Here is a 16540-nt window from a genome sequence, read left to right as displayed (position 1 = left end):
TAGTAATTTAGTTGAATATCTTATTCCATATCTAAACGCTGCAGTTTTTGTATAAAACTACCACAGTACATTCACCATATAGTTTCCTAACGGTACAAAATTGTATGTAATTATGTATATGTCAATTATATAAAAGCCATTCCAATACGATTTGTCAAATATACTATAGAACCCTATGCCGTTTTTCAAGGTATAGCTTTCCAATAATGCCTTCATTTGCATTTGTTAAGCACTTCCAAATGAAAGGTGCGGAGAAAATATTATTCAAATCTATTTTTCTTGCACTAATTATTGCATCGAGTCTATTTTCCCTAAATAATTTCCACTAGATTGTTAGCGTGCAGACAAAAAAAATTGAGATCCTAAATTAGTTCTGTTTGATATTCCAGGTGATCCTCCTTGAGTTGTGGATCATGGGTCCTCTTCTAATGGCTTCCTGTCTTTCACAAACCCAAAATGAATTTTTCGCCGCGAAAATCAGAATAGACCTTTTGGCTTTCATAATTCTACTTTACTGCGTACAAGAAGCAGTATTTGTTACATGGTCCATTTGCCTGTTTGGTAAGTTTATATTAGTGCTCATAGACTTATGAAATAACGCGTTGATTTATCCGAGTGTATACTGTTATTTTTTTTCTAACGAATACATTAATCTTGCAATGCTTTTAACAGTTGATTGTAAGCCTCGAAAAGAAACAGTTCCCTCAAAAATTGGCTTTCTGAACCTCTTGAAAACCGAAAATAAATTGTTAAGCAATGCTCAGCTGCAGCGCGAAGCTTCAGATGGCAACAAATACAGTAGTCTTACGCTACCGAACTAACACGTCACGTAATAAACATCGTTGTTTATCGAAGAATCACTGAATCGCATCTATTAGGTTCATAGCGTTCTCCGCCTAGTCTATGCGAGTCAAAACAGGTTTATAATTGCCTTTTTCGTTCAGATACAACTCGTTTTAGAAAAAGAGTCCGAACTCGATGTACAATTTCCTTCACTGCAACGACTGAGTTAGGGCTGAGAGAAAGTGTTTCCCAATAATATAAAGAAACAACGGATTGAAAACCACAGTTTTGATGAACATAGCTACACAAACCTATGCATCAACCTACAAACAATATTATTATCTTATTATTGTTATAATATAAATACACGGTGTAGTTGTATGGAACTACTGCGGTTTACTACGGCTATGCGCTTGGGGGTCGATCAATGGGCATACGAGACGTTTGAGGGGTCAAGTTCAACTTTTATTGACCGAACCTTTGCTGAAATTTTTTAAAAAAACTTCTGCAATTAGTCCAACCTATAGTGAATACTAGTTTATGCTGTGCATAAACTAGTATCCACTATAGGCCGTCATATTTATTTTGTGATGGATTATCTATTGTTGGATCGCATACAGTCTGTTATTTTCAAAGAATCTTGGTAAGTTTGACTCTTTCGAGAATATTGACACTGTTTCTTGATGGTCACACAGGTAAACACGCCTCATTTTTTTACGGTACCATAACTTCGATTCGACTTCTTATTCACATGCTACATTTCTATAAGAAGCCGTTACTTTGTCTTGATGGTAGTACAAGTATTTTTGCTTTGCTCTCGGGATCCTATGCGCTTGAAATTGGCATCAAGTTCGCCACTGAGCTCAATCTCCCTATACCGGCAGGTAAATAAAATGTATTGTCAAAAGACTTCGAAGTTGTTTATTTTCGTTTATGGAAAACCCGTTCAAATGTTATTGCTCAACATCTTTTTGCAGTTATATTTTTTCATCGCGGTAAGGAACTTTGATTAATCTTACGAGTACTTAGTTTTAACTTTAAACTAGCAAACTGTATAAGTAATTTCATAAGTACTCGTTAGATACTAAAATCGAACGCTAAAATGCGTAACGGCAGACTGCGCCAATAACGTCGCTGTAATACACGATACGTGCGCAATATCATAATCAATAATTATTTAAATTAGATACCGTTAGTGCTGAATTGCGCGTGGTAATGGGTATTTATTACTGTTTAAGACACGATTGACTTCATGGCGTGTGCCGGAAAAGGTAAACTGGACACTTTAAGCTATCGAGCTGCAGTGCTTGCTATAATTTTCTGGGCTTTGTTCTTCTATACCGGTACAATCATCGTTGCATATTTACCCATTCGTGACGGAAGCTTTCGGCCTGAGGTAGGTACAACTCTTGCCGGGAGAATTCATTGTCGTAGGCAAACCCCCAACATCGACCCCAGCGATGTGCCACTGATCCAGACTTTTACCAAGGGTAAGTGAGATCACAACTATTGAAGTGTATTATTGCTCCTTTTAAAGCGCTCTAGAAAATTTCGGCTACGGTCTCCTTTCGTAGTCTGTTAAGTAATACACCGTGTGGCAATATGTACATACACATGATTATTGTATTCTCGTAACGCTTACGTTTAGTTTTGTTCTAAATTGATGTTGAATCTTTAGAGTTATGCATTTGTATTGCCACTGGGTTATCTTGAATGATCGTTTGTCTAAGACACGACCCGTATAAAAAATTTGTTCTAAGGTCGCGTCCGCGCGAAAATTTATTTTTACTTTCTCCGTGATAGCTATTTTTCCCAGATTTTTTGAGATTCTGATCCGATTCACTACATAGCAGTGTTCTAGTGACAAGGTTTAAAATAATGACACTTATACAGGAGACTTTTATTTATGATCTAGTTTGTCAACCGTACAGCAATATAAATATGCGCTGGCTTAATACGAGCGTTGTAGAGATTAAACATTGGTATCGAGATTATGTGAACTGAATAATTTCCAAAAGCTATAAACAGCCAGACGCTTCTTCAGACTTGCCATATCGTATCGGAAACTATCATGTCTATTTGCGTCTGTCTACTTAAACTATAGCTTGGCTACATGTTTTCTTGTTGTATCTGTTCGCTGCAGTTCTATTCTGTTTCTATATCCTTCTTGTTATCCTGCTTTAATAATTCGAATCCTTTTAGAAAATGTGCCTTTCGACAAGTCTCTATAAAGGGACAAAAAAGGTCACGTATTTGATTTAACAACTAGAGCTTTTAGCATTGATCGAAACTAGCATGATCGCTTTAGATAATCTCTTTGATAGCTGCACTGGAAAACTATCTTTTTCAATCAGTTTTTGTGGACCCTTCTTTACCGATATTATCTATATAAGCCTTAGATGCATTCATGAAATCTTTGAATGCGTATAATCTACGAATGTTATCTATAAAAGCCTTAGATACATTCATAAAATCTATACTCGAAAATTAATTTTAGCCGACAGCTAGAATTGTAAACATGTGCCAGAGTTGAATGATGCATTTATATTAAGCGTATCGTAAAGTTAGAAAGTGCCCCCAATGTTTCATTGAGTATTAGTAAAGTCCAATGACCCCTAAGAAAAGTAGATAATGAATATATAAGTTCCACCATAATGGAAGGGACCGCTTTAAATAACGCAAACGTTTCCCATCAACCTAGTGTCTCTATATATATTGCATAAACTGAGTAGACAATTTATAATCAGTAATAAAAATGATATTGAACTATCCTAATAAAATAGAGACATAATTGAACTATGTGTCAGTTAATAATGAAAGTTATCGACTTTCGTGATAAATTGATTATTAAGTTGGATTTATTTAGCAGATTGTCGTAATCGTATATCTTTTAGAGATAACGATTATCGGCAGGTTTGGTGCTAAGGGGCCAGGTGTTGAAATCACTGTGTATGCAGATAAGCTATATATTTTTTTACTATTATTATTAGAAGAGTATGAGCTTACACGTAAATGCGGACGTATATCACATGAATGAGAAACGTGGTTTTAAACTTGTTTTTTTTTTTATCTTCTCGAATGAATAGGCACGAAGCTGTCGTTGACGATGCTAGGTGTCACGTACGAGAACGCTGAAAAATATCGCGTGTTAAACAATTTTACCCTGGTAATTCCCCGTGGGCAGATCGTTTCGCTTGTCGGTGACGTCAGTGATGTAGGTGACGCTGTGCTGGCTATTCTATCAGGTGTATGTACGAAATACGAAGGGCTCGTAACTCACTGCGGTCAACTTGCCGACCCCGATTGTCTTGCCAACAACGTATCAGTGTGTCCAGTCAATTTCTTCTTATTGAATCAAATGACTATTGCCAACAACGTTAAGTTCTTTATGAGCGCCCGCAATGTAACGGGTAAGTTTACTATAAGGCTGATCTTCCAGTCCAGATAGCTGTGTATTGTACGAGATAAAAGCTATTTCGTTTAAAATAATCAAAGAGAGCATTTTATGAACGAGAACAAAACGATGTTATGTGAAGTTTTTTATTATTTCTCCAATTTAAGAAATAAACTTGTCGCTTGGTACCTTTTTTAATGGATATAAGAATAACTAACAACTACCGTCCCGTTTTTTGCGTATTGCTGGAAATTTTTGAGATAGTATTACGTTACCTTTTGAACAGTCATTGATTCAGATGAGCTAATATACCTTCTGTGGATACAAGTATTGAAATTAAATTCTTTGTCAATTAAGTTTTGAATGGCTTCTTTTCAATACTTGCTATCCGGAATTCAATTATTTACTGAGTTAAAAGATGTTTGGTTGGCCTCAAACAGGACAACGGAAAAGCGTTAAAGATTACGCTTTAATAAATCAATATTTCTTTATATTTTATATCACCGCATCCTATGTTAGTGACAGATCATTATAATCATGTCCGTGTCATTTTCAAATGTCATTGATGGAAATCTTCGACTTTCAATGTAGATGCTCAACAGGTATTTTCTGCACTCATGAAGGATCTCGAAATGAAGGCACCATTGGAAACGACGTTCGAGATTCTTTCTAACAGTGATAAGCGTAAAGCGTGCATTGGTATAGCGCTTCTTGGCTTATCGGATGTCGTCGTGTTAGAGGAACCAACGCGTGACCTCAGCCCAGAAGACGCCAAGAAGGTACACATGCGTTCGCTCCGCTGTGTGCGAGAACCACAAAACGAGTATCTTTTTTTTCTACTTCGACTATAGCCAATTATACCACAGTACGATACAATTTTGTTTGCAACCATTTCGCAACTTACTGGTTTGTTTGAATTTTATATATGAACATGTCTAACTACATTGTTCACTGACTATTAAAACCGTAGCTGCAAAATCGAATTGGAAGAAGACCATAAATTTAAATTATCCGGATGTTATACTATAAACCTACACATTTTATTGGAACAACCTGGCACTAAATTCGTATTTATCTGTCGCCTACCTTTTTAATTAAGTACACCCATAGATAATTGAGTTGAGAATATAGGTAGTAGGGTATTTCGAAACGTCCGACTTAAGTACAAGCTACACAAAAACCTATTCTGGTCGGTGCTGACATTTCAGGTTTTTATGGATAGGTATTGTATTAATGTGTGCAATTTCATATATATATATATATATTACACAGTTATTCTGACGCGGAGAACTCAGTTACTTGAAACAAGGCTTTATTATGGAGGACAAAGTTTCCTAAAGGAGAACAAAGTTTTCATGCAACACATGTAATTGTGTAAATATGATGAAAAACAGTCTAGTGAAGCAATTTTTTTTTACATGGAAAAGGAATAACTACATTATTAGACCATGTGAATAGTTCATTGCATGGCCCTTTGCTAGCAACCTCTTTCCTTGACTCATAATCCTAAATAAACTAGCTGAGCTCATAAATCAAACGTTTGCTACGTGACTGTGTATAATATCTGAAATATGTAATATCTATTTCTGCTTAATATGTAAATAAGCTGCGATTAATTTTCATTTCATCTTTTTTTTTTGTTAGCGCCAGCATCATATATATTCTACTTTAGCAGAGAGGAAAAGCGCTGCAGATCGTTTAGCCGCTAGATCAATTTTTACAAGGGTAACTCTGTTTGAACGAAAAAAGGATTACATATACCGCTGTACAATTTTGACACACTCGTTGAAATCTGAATTGCAGCTTGTTGTTTTACTTCAACGTGAGGCTCGAAGACGTTCGGTTTTATTAATCACAACTGATTCGGAATTTGCTGAATCCGTGTCCGAGCGCGTGAATGTTTGTTTCGATGGCTCAGTTGTCTTCAGCGGAACGGTGACAGCGTTAGTGTCCGTTCTATTAGGTGAGTATTATAAGGAGGTCATGGGAGACCATCTGTTTTCGAAAGGTCAGGGTACGAGTACGAGCAAACATGATCTATCCTTTATAAATGTGATGATGTAGGTGGCGTTTATTCGATTGACTGTGTTATGTCCTAAGAACGTGCAGTCGCTCTGTATGTAACAGTTTTGAATACTTCGTAAGATGCACGACTATGAAGTGCACATCGGCAACACTTCTATTCCATACAATAGTACCAACATAAGACCATGCCGTATGGAATCTGCATGTCATAAATATGTAATACAGAAATTTTTTTCACAGGGCTAAAAAATTCTCAGTGTAAATGTTCTTTTTTTTTTATTTGGTAAAGAGTATATATATATATATATATATATAATATTCACGACGCAAACGTTCGGTGCCTTGGTTTATTCCACACTTCGTGAATATTTTCCATTGATTGCAATATTATAAATTCTCCACGAAGTCGCCTGATTTCTTTGAGTCAGATCATTTGCAGCGATATAGGTAGGTGTCGTAAATACAAAACATGAATTAATTGTGTAAGTGCTCGTCCTCAGACAGTGTTTTGGTTCTGGATGCAGAAATGCCATTTACCATGGTCTTGCATCTTCGCCTGCCACCGAGAAAAAACTATGAGGAACGCCAAGGAAACTCTAACTACAGCAATTTAAGACTGTTGGATCTGATCCAGACGTTTCCTACTGGCGTAAAAACTATCCACATTAGCCGACAAAGCATCGTACTACAAGTGCGCGGAACCGACAATCAGGTATATCTATATAGCGACAAATGTTAATAGACGTTACTGCTTCTGGCACTGATATCGGTCAATAGACTCATATTTTAGATAGTTTCACTTAAGGATTATTACATACCTTATATCTGCGTATAGATGATGCGGTTTTAAGTTAAATCACATAAACAAATAATGTTTTACCAGGTTCAAGAAGTGTATGACACGTTATTAGCGCAGCAGGAGGACTTGAACATCCAAAAGATCACCATGGCGGATCCATCCCTTCACAATGCCCTTGAAGCTGCCTCAGATACGAAGGTTAGCTAAAATGATGTTTGTATAAACGTCAGAGTTTGTGAATATATATTTTTTTGCTATAGCTATCCTTGGTTAATAAATATTATCATGATAAGTAGAAGTTTGTGACTGAAAGCAACTACCATATATTTTGTTCGCAATCAAAATGCGTTTTATATATGCCGCTGCTGTGGTAAAGTGACTATTTGAATGATTATGTAAATGCAGAAAGTCCGATGTCAGGCTTCTTAAAAACTTACGACATGTAGCCGAAGCCGAGATGGGAAAGCAGGCTTCTTGTTAGAGAAAAAGTGTATGGCAGGAAGGTGGTAGTGATTCCTATACGAAGGATATAGAGATAACGATTTTAATCTGTTTATTATTCTATAATGATAGCGCCGCCATACTTATTATCGACCTAGTGTAATGGTTTGTCCAAGTATGCTGTTGATTCGTTAAACCCAGCTAATATTTTATGACGAGATAGCCCTTCATGCCCATTTTACGGTGACAACAGACAAAAACGTTATACAGAATGCATGAACATGCATTCTGAATGCATGAATGAACACTAATTAATGCATTACAAACGTGTAACATGTAACTGTATCAAACTGAGGCCATTTGCACCTCATAGGTATTCCTTCCTTCTCATTTCTGCACTGTGAAGCAATTGTTGTTAGCTAGGCCTATTCTTACATGACCGGGCAGCTTTACTCACTGGTTTAGGCGAATCGACCTCTGCTCCGATGACCAAATAGAACCATGATCGCTCTCCTCGGCTGAATCTGCTCCCGAGAGGCCCAGTTGGCCTTTTTATAGTTTAAACAGTTTCAATAACCTCATAAGAGCACTTATTAAAGCACACCGAAAGAAGCGGAAGAAATCTCGATGAAAACTATTGTTCGTAACGGTGTTAATCGTAGCCTTTACGTGTACTAGCTGTTTTCAAACAGCGCAGTGAATCAACAGAGGGGTCGCTTCCCGTGGCAGTGCGGTTGTCAAAGCTACAGATAGAAATGGGACAGGAGGGCACGGACAGATGGCAAAAATGATAAAATGGCTGCTCTCTCGGGACAACTGGCCTACGTCGAAGCTCGAAGAGCCACACCGGAATAACGAATCAAACAGTCGAAACAAAGCGGCCAAAGAACTATCAGGGAAGCCGAGCAACTAATGGGCAAAGCGTACCTGGAGCTGGAAGAGAGTCATACTGCGTTTCGATAAGCCTGAGAGTTTTTCGGCTGCACCTACAGGATCAGTCTGATTTGGCGTGCGCCTGCAGATACTAAGAAGCGAAAAAATTTAGGAGCTCTATGACATTGCCGAGAACGTTGTTTGTTCAGAGCTATGGACTATATTCCAAACTGTAAGGTACCCTGGGGGCGACGGAAATAGAACTAGAAAGTCAAATGCTTCAAACATATATCGGTAAACACGCAAGTTCAAACGACGCCCTGCACCGCGTTCGGGGGCCGTAAAAATAGCGCGGACACCAAGTCGAAGTTGTCGAGTGTATGTAAGACTAGAAACATTTCGCAGGACGATAAACATTAACAAGGATGAATAAGAGGCGTATGGCTCTTATGTGAAAGAGGAATCGCCATTTTCAAGAGAAGTCACACAACGCCAACGACAGCGAACGGAGCAGCATAGTTTTACCTTCACAAAGAAATGATTATGCCAAATGACAGCAACTGAAAGGATAACAGCAGAAGCATAGCTGGTTCGAATAACGCATGGCAAGAAAGTTACCAACAACAAAGAAAACATAAAGCTTCATTCAAAAATGGTCAGCTTTAATATGTATGCACGTACCAATGTATACGAAGGTATCGTTGACAACGAGTACAGTTCAAGTGGACGAAAGCAAAGCTGGAAAAGGGGAAAGAGCAATAGGCAGCGTTGAGATCGCGCACATGTCGCCACTTCAAATATGAATGCTACGTGTGCAGATATAGACGAAGCTTCCCAATATACAGAGTTGAGAATCAATAAAATTATTTACTACTATAGATTTTGATAATTACGAAATCGACGACTGCAGATTATGTCAGAAGACAACTGGAATGCCTGCGTTTCGCTTTCCTCAAAAAGTTAAGACAACAGAAAGCGGTCCTTATAATCATTTACGGTAAGTCGGACTAACTATAATCGGTACAAAGGAAGATCTGGAAGGATCAACAACGCATTGTCTTAGACAACATCAGATATATATATCTGATGTTGTCTAAGACAGCGAGTCTTAACTAATGAGCAGTTCAACATGGTAGAAAAAAAGTTACACCGGAATCATATATTAGACAATGACACTGATCACCGTATCATTGTGGTAATTCCGCGCCTCCACGAGCGGTACTTCGGAAAATACCTAACCTTAAAGGTAATAATCCTACGGGAAATAGCGTTGAACTTAAAGACCATAGTGGAACGCCTGAACTGGCCCTACCAATCCATAGAGGAGAGAGACTGATAAAGCGCTCGGGAGAATTAAGAAACAACCACAACCAGCCACATTAAAAGGCAAAGTAGCATCGACCTAATGTGACCGAAAAATATCTGCACATAAGTAATATAAAGAATAGAAAAACGACAGCGCGGCCTGATTTTTCATTTGCTCCCTGACAAGCGGAATAAATTTCTCAATTTTGGGGGTGTATATGCAAACTAAACTGTTGTACGCGGCAGAGAGCAATGTAAAAATGCCGTTCATGAATGGAAATGTAGCCCTTATCAACGCAGCGGAAAACTTTATTCAGGATGAATACCCTTAAATCCTACCCACCTATGACAATACATGCGGTCCAACACGGACTAGTCACAAAGCTCATCCATGGCAGAATAGAGCTATAAATGGAGAAGCCGACCACTTTTAGTGAACGGGAAAGGAGCTGTTAGTATTCATGTACTGGTTTCGATAACAAAAGTGGCTAGAGATTAGGGTAGGATGCTTCTCTTAATATTGTCGAAGCATATAAACAAAGACAAACTCTAGAAAAATAGTGAAATTTCTGGAAAAGAGTAATCTATGGCGTGTCTAAGATAAGTGTTCGCAGATGACACTGGTCGTCATTGCATATAGCCACATAAGCAGGCCAATTCAGATTTGATCTATGCGGCAAGACTATAGTAACAATAATGGAAACTCTTGAGACCGGATTGACGCGGTGCTAGGGAAGTTCAAAATTGATCAGGATACAGAAATGCTGGCGAAAACGAATTGAGTTAGCGACGAATGAAAGGTCGCATCGAAATGACTGTGATATAGCCGCTAAATGCTACCATAATTAGGAAACAAAGACGTAGCAATAGAGTGTATTGCAGAGGTATGGACGGACCATTCTTTTTAGCCAGCAAACCCCAGTACACAGACTATGTCAAATGTACAGTGGAGCCAAAGAGAATAGTTCAGACTAAATAGTAGATCGCCTAGAAGCGTGAACAACAGACCAGATCGTAATCCTGGACATAAAATGAACACTACGGAGCAGAAAGCTGTTACCGGAAACGTCGGCTTAGGCACTTGTTCCCTTAATCTGATTGGCACATGGCCAAACAAAAGGATGCAGCTGTGGCATATCATTAGATGCGTCAGCGTACTCAACGCCGTTATATATCCGTTATAATTGTTGGCAGGCTCTCTCCAAAAAATGTGATTTCTATGACGATGAATTTCTTAACATAAGCTGATTCTTAATATGACGAGGTCAAATATATCTCATGGCCAGATCTAATAGTTAATTATGCCAACACAAGCGCTTCTGCGGCATAGCAGGGGTAACCATAAGACTCCCAGTACATTAAAGCGTGTCTTCACACCCTAAACTTGTCTACAGGTAACTTTGGCGCTTCTTGGAGAGCAGAGGCAAATTCATCGTAATATACGAGATAAGTGGAACTTTTGCAAGAGAGGACTGCGCGATTTCGGCGACCGAATGTCTGTTGAAACAGTGCTTAGCCAAATTCAATGCACGGCTTGTGAGTGCTTAATTAATATTTGCCATTATCGAAGATATACTCAGACCCAGTCCCTCACAAAATTAACTATAGATACTTACTGCTAATATGAAATTAAAAATGGTAGTAAATAACCCACTATAAGTAACTTTTAATCACCTGTACGTCTACAGCGATCAGGTTGTCCAACGTAAGGATTGATAACAGCGTTGCCCGCTTCGTTAAAGCCGTTGTTCGAGATAGCTTGGGAAGCACTGCTCACTGCCTTGTGTCACTATATCGATGTATTTACTTGCATATCCGATCGCACGTTAATCGCACGCAAAAAAAAAGCTCACCTTTTTTTTTTCAAGCTAATCATACGTCAATAGACACCCCTCAGCAGCGGTAAGGCGCCATTACAAGCGTTAAAGGGACCGCTGCGAGTCGTGCCGGGGCGTGGCACGTCGTGGAGCTCTAATGTCAGAGAGATCCACCGCTTTTATATACTAAATCTGGTAACCGTCGAACGCTTTTAGACGCGGCAATCTTGTCGGTAGTTTGGCAAACTCCCCTTTTCCCGAAATCAGAAAGCATAATGTGCGAGTATGAAAAGTAATTTTCGAGTTCTATCCGTCGTAGAAACGCCATTGTAGCGATCATGCGCCTCTTTGCTCTCCGTTTCAATGGAGTATGCACGTGTGTTCGACTCGAGATACAGAGGGAGCATTGCCGGAAACACTGGCCCTGCAGCGATCTATGACATGCCTCCCCGCCCAACCCACTTTGCCCAGCGGCTTTCACTAAGCTTTAGCGACTGCGCACGTAACAGGTTCGATAATCAGCATTTAACAAGAGAGTTAGCTACAACAACATCAGCTGAGGCAGTTGTTGGTTAGAAACGTACTCATATTATTAAGCGGTATAATCTGGTTTTCAATGCAGTGCCGACAGTTTGCATCCGAATGAGCCGAAGATCAATGGACGGCTAGGACTTAACCGGGGGGGGGGGGGGGGGGGGCGTGTGGTTCAGCGGCTTTGCCGATTCCACCTAGAGCTTTCTCGTTCGGACCGAATCCAATATGATAGAAAGAAACGACACGGATTTACAGAGGGGCCCCATAGAATGAAACGATCGTGGCCAACTATTTCGTTCTGTCGTTTATCGGGTGCTCATCGATTTTCAGTTGCACGTATCCGTTGATGATAGTTCTCTATCTTCTGGGACTCCTAGTATCATTTGTGTTATCATACAGCGACAGTAAAAATAGTCTTGAAAAAGGGAAAATACATACGTGTCACCTTAAGTATTAGCCCTAAAATCAAGGGCGTAAATAAATGACCTCTGCACGTTTTGACACGCCCAATGTTAGCGAAAATATTTACCATTATGCTTCATTCTATACATATTGATTTTGTTGGAAATCATTTCATGTAGATATGATGTGTTTGAATTGGATGTATTCGTGACAGATTTGTGGACACTTCTGTTTGTTCGGCGGGGTCTGCTTCCAAATATAATGATACTTCTCTGCATCTTATTCTTGCTTGATTGCCTGTTGTTTCACGCCGGCCATGATCTATTAATGATAACACAGGTTAGTAGTTTGGTTTTATTGTTGTATATACTAGAACAGCTCAAAAGAGTACCTAGTGTCTGTGCTAGAACGCGTATGTGAATTGCTCAAGTTACGGACTTTATTAAAGCTATTTTAACTTCTTCTTTCAGTTCAAATCTTACATTAGCCAGTTAACTTATGGATACTAGCTAAATACAAATAACGATTTCAATAAAAAAATTGCTTTGTAAAATATATAATCGAAAACGTAACAAAAAAAATCGATTTCTAAGCTATTACGAAAACGATTATTTACTGGAAACAGGAACGTCGATTATCGATAAGTACGAACTACCGATATTGACATTAAGGACAGAGGTTACTGAGAAGAGAACAGGTCTCTGCTCAGTACCCTATGCTTTATACCTGTTTTATCTAACGCCGGTACCTGACTATTATTAGTCGGGTTACGTGCGCAGAGAATCGCACGTAATCTCGCACTGCGTATTCACGTAGTAGTTATTCCGGCGTTTATCAACAAGATGAGATAGCAATTCGTCTAAACATTATTTATCTAATGTTCTTTCCTTGAGTACATGCTTATTCTCCTACTTTTTAAGAACCGTTCATATCTAGAAAAAAAAATAAAATTATGAGTTAATTGAGATGCTAAGAAAATTTCCGAAGCATTTAAAGCGTGTTCTATATTGAGACCTTTATCTCCGTCATTTATTACAATCCTGCACCCCTAAATCTGTAAGTTTAATAGAAACAATTTTAGCAATTGTGATTTAAGAAAATTAATAACGGCCAATGAGTCTCATAATAATAAACGTCATTTTCCAAATTGGACATATTAGATAACTGTAAAGGGTAGACAATTCCGCATACACTGCTACAGTGTTAACAGAATGAAGCCACACGGCAGTTTCTGCCCTAAACACAGCTTGAAATCATCGTAATTGTACATGTATAGAAAAAAATATATATAAATATATAAAAAATATATAAAAAAAATTATCGGCTTGCTTAAATTTACTAGTATTTCTGCCTACAGTCAAAAGCAGCTGTCCATCAAAACAGGTCACGCTGGCAAATGTACATTTTTACTAAATATTTTCTCAGCCTTTCCACTATTCTTGAGATAAATGGTAAATTCAATGAGCCTCTATAAAATGGTCCAGAAATTTCGTATCTTTCAAGTTGTTTCTTAAGTTATTGACACAGAAACACATACTTCAACAAGGTGCTAGAGTTGTCACGCCTGCGGGTCGTGTTCGTTCAAGCTAAATACTATTTGATTGCTGCTACATTTTCCACTCACTATTATCAGAAACCACTCACTATTATTTTCAAAATATTTTTCTCCAATTTGATCTATATTGGCCTATATAATCTATATAGATCTATATGATATGATCCAGTAGCTTTATGTCAAACGGTATTGCTGAGTGAAGGTTCGTTAGAGTGTTGTTCAGACATGCTACAATCTAACGGATTTAGATTTTATGTTGATAACAGGCCAAGAGTCTGACAGGTGCAGAAGCTCAACATGACGGCCTGAGTTTGCGTGGACGACTCGACCGGCAATTTATATTATCCTGCCTAAAACTGCACTTAGTTTCTGTATAAAAGATCGAGAAGTCTCAAAAATTATTTTCGAGCAACTTTGGTCAATTTTCAAGGTCCTTAACCTGAAAGCCTGTTAAGATCTTTTGGTGTGGCTCACGGAAATTGTCCTTTTACCTTTTTTTGAAAAACCGCTCGAAAACAAATAGAGGGTTCGCCCAGAAAGGAGAAATTAGATAACAGCTGATCTTCTTTTAAATTTTGCCGTAATAAATTCATTATTATTTTGTTTGGAGACAACTGGCGAATGAACGTAAGCTTTTATCGACGGACAGCCCGCTAAAGCTTGATCGGGTTCCGATAGAGTACTCGGTATATAGCCTATTCCTGGTAATCGCTTGTTTGAATTACGGGCTTGTGGTCAATATGCTTGGCTGAACAAAGATACTCTTTTGGTCGTTGCAGTTAAATCATTATCACCATTAAAGGTCGCTCGTAGGAAGTTCGTTCCACGGCTTTAAAAGGAAAAAAGTTTTTTTTCGTAAACAAGTACCCCAGAGATGAGATCACGCAGTTGCATTCTACGTTCTAATAAGGATTCGATTTGCTTTTAAAAGTAATGTGCCTCTCTTATTGGTTTCCATGTTAGTGTGAAGATTATATTTGTATATTTAGAATAACACCTGACGGAATCGGTCGTGCTCAATATTCAGTGATGCTTTGACATTTCTTGCGATAATAAGAGGCTAACCGGTCGGAACAAACGCATTATCTATTTTACAGATGCATAGCTTCCATAAAAAGTTGTGGGGCGTCTACTGCAACAACGAATCTTACCTTCGGTCCCAAAACAGAGATCGGATCTTGGAACTCTTCCAGGATATTAAGTAAACTAAATTTATTTAAATTATTAAATTAAAAATTCAAGAATGTCATACGGCCTAGGTGTTTAAAAAAATATTTACTTCTTTTCCTCGGTACGAGGCTCGAACAACGTTTAATTAGGACTTTTTGATATGGCCACTAGACGCGCGTTATACCTTTGAAAATAATATGTTTACTTTTTACTGTCTATTTTCGTTCATCACAGGGTGCCAAATGTGTCGTCCGAACCCAATCAGTTAGGGCAGGTATTTAGAACTTCAAATAAATTCTATTCTTCTATATTCATCTATGTCATATGATTTAGCTCGTACGGAATTGCCAGAAGATCATGCAAACCTCTCGGAAATTAGAAAACACACATTATTTTCATGTTCTTTTCCTGTAATATGTTTAGTAATTAGGTAAAGGAAAATAAGTAATCCAGAAAAAAGATTGTTTCAAAGTTTGGCTGAATATTCAGGGAATGATGAGGTTCATTTTTCGCGAAACTGAGAATGAGTTCATTCTTATTAGTTCTTTTTAATTACGAATGCTCGTACTAGAATATACCAATTAGATTAAAAAGTACAGAAATATTGCAAGACAGGCTTTCTAAGCAACTATCAACCTTAGTTTGTCTTACATTAAGGTTGCGTAGTTTTCCAAACACTTTGAATCTACCTCAAAAAACTGTGTGTTTTATCTCTTCAGGTTGTCTACTTTCCAATCATTTTCTTGTGATCTTTTTTTTTTTTATTTACTCTATGCTCTCGGGTTGGGTTCTTTTTAGCTGAAGTTCATACACTTATATTTTTATACTTACCTTAGGTTTAACTCTCATTACAACGCTGTTCTAGGATGATTGGTAAATAGCTAGGAATTACCGGCAATTAAGAAGACCTTTTTAAGAAAGACTCTAGTCACTTGTGAGCTTTCTGTTGTGGTGGCTGTAATTTTGAACGACTGTGTTTCGTAGAACTTGTACAAGATAGTGGATTGACTCGAAAAGCATGTAAGCAAGATCTTAAAAACTAAGCCCAGAATATAGTTTTGGCCGAAAAACTATTGAGGTTGCAGTAAATTCCATATATACTTTTGATCTATATTGGAAGGTACACAACTTTTCCTCATAGGAGCAGTTGTAGAGCCACACATTTTCTGCGGTGTCTGGTTGCCTTTCTCAAATACCCTTTCAAGTTCATAGTGCCGCTCAGATACATGTTTATACTATTTAAATATCTCATTCTTGATGGAATCAATTTAGCAATGAGACAAAGAACGGGTTATCTAGAGATATAATGATGGTACTGCATGATAAGCAGAACAGAAGGTCTTGATGAGAGTTCAATATTGCGGACGCGGATTTTATTCGACGGGTACCAATGGCGTGAGAAAAATCCCATGCTGATGTAAAACCACCCATAATTGGCTCAA

General features: G+C 38.1%; 1 protein-coding gene and 1 long non-coding RNA gene across 4 annotated transcripts in view; one reads left to right on the top strand and one right to left on the bottom strand.

Moving 5' to 3' along the window:
* The window catches only part of LOC147757008 (uncharacterized), a 12438-nt gene extending 3499 nt beyond the window's left edge, over nucleotides 1–8939 (bottom strand). Inside the window, exons 1-3 of the long non-coding RNA XR_015325170.1 lie at nucleotides 7900–8939; nucleotides 7439–7517; nucleotides 7083–7204 (exon numbers count right to left, since the gene is read on the bottom strand). This is a non-coding gene — a long non-coding RNA (uncharacterized LOC147757008). The remainder of the gene's footprint in view (nucleotides 1–7082; nucleotides 7205–7438; nucleotides 7518–7899) is intronic.
* The window catches only part of LOC111246188 (uncharacterized), a 32501-nt gene that overhangs the window by 6775 nt on the left and 9186 nt on the right, over nucleotides 1–16540 (top strand). For 2 of the 3 annotated variants that reach the window (XM_022795382.2, XM_022795381.2), the window contains exons 7-18: nucleotides 390–561; nucleotides 1479–1667; nucleotides 2022–2273; nucleotides 3870–4193; nucleotides 4769–4956; nucleotides 5981–6140; nucleotides 6703–6914; nucleotides 7086–7199; nucleotides 11015–11156; nucleotides 12588–12712; nucleotides 15026–15129; nucleotides 15333–15372. In XM_022795382.2, coding sequence (XP_022651117.1) covers nucleotides 390–561; nucleotides 1479–1667; nucleotides 2022–2273; nucleotides 3870–4193; nucleotides 4769–4956; nucleotides 5981–6140; nucleotides 6703–6914; nucleotides 7086–7199; nucleotides 11015–11156; nucleotides 12588–12712; nucleotides 15026–15129; nucleotides 15333–15372 — 2022 coding nt within the window. The remainder of the gene's footprint in view (nucleotides 1–389; nucleotides 562–1478; nucleotides 1668–2021; nucleotides 2274–3869; nucleotides 4194–4768; nucleotides 4957–5980; nucleotides 6141–6702; nucleotides 6915–7085; nucleotides 7200–11014; nucleotides 11157–12587; nucleotides 12713–15025; nucleotides 15130–15332; nucleotides 15373–16540) is intronic. The other variant, XM_086985577.1, reaches the window with a different exon arrangement.

This window comes from Varroa destructor, unplaced genomic scaffold, assembly GCF_002443255.2.
Source record: "Varroa destructor unplaced genomic scaffold, Vdes_3.0 BEIS01000003.1, whole genome shotgun sequence".
Taxonomy (NCBI): Eukaryota; Metazoa; Arthropoda; class Arachnida; order Mesostigmata; family Varroidae; genus Varroa; species Varroa destructor.
This window is presented reverse-complemented; position numbering and strand designations above follow the sequence as displayed.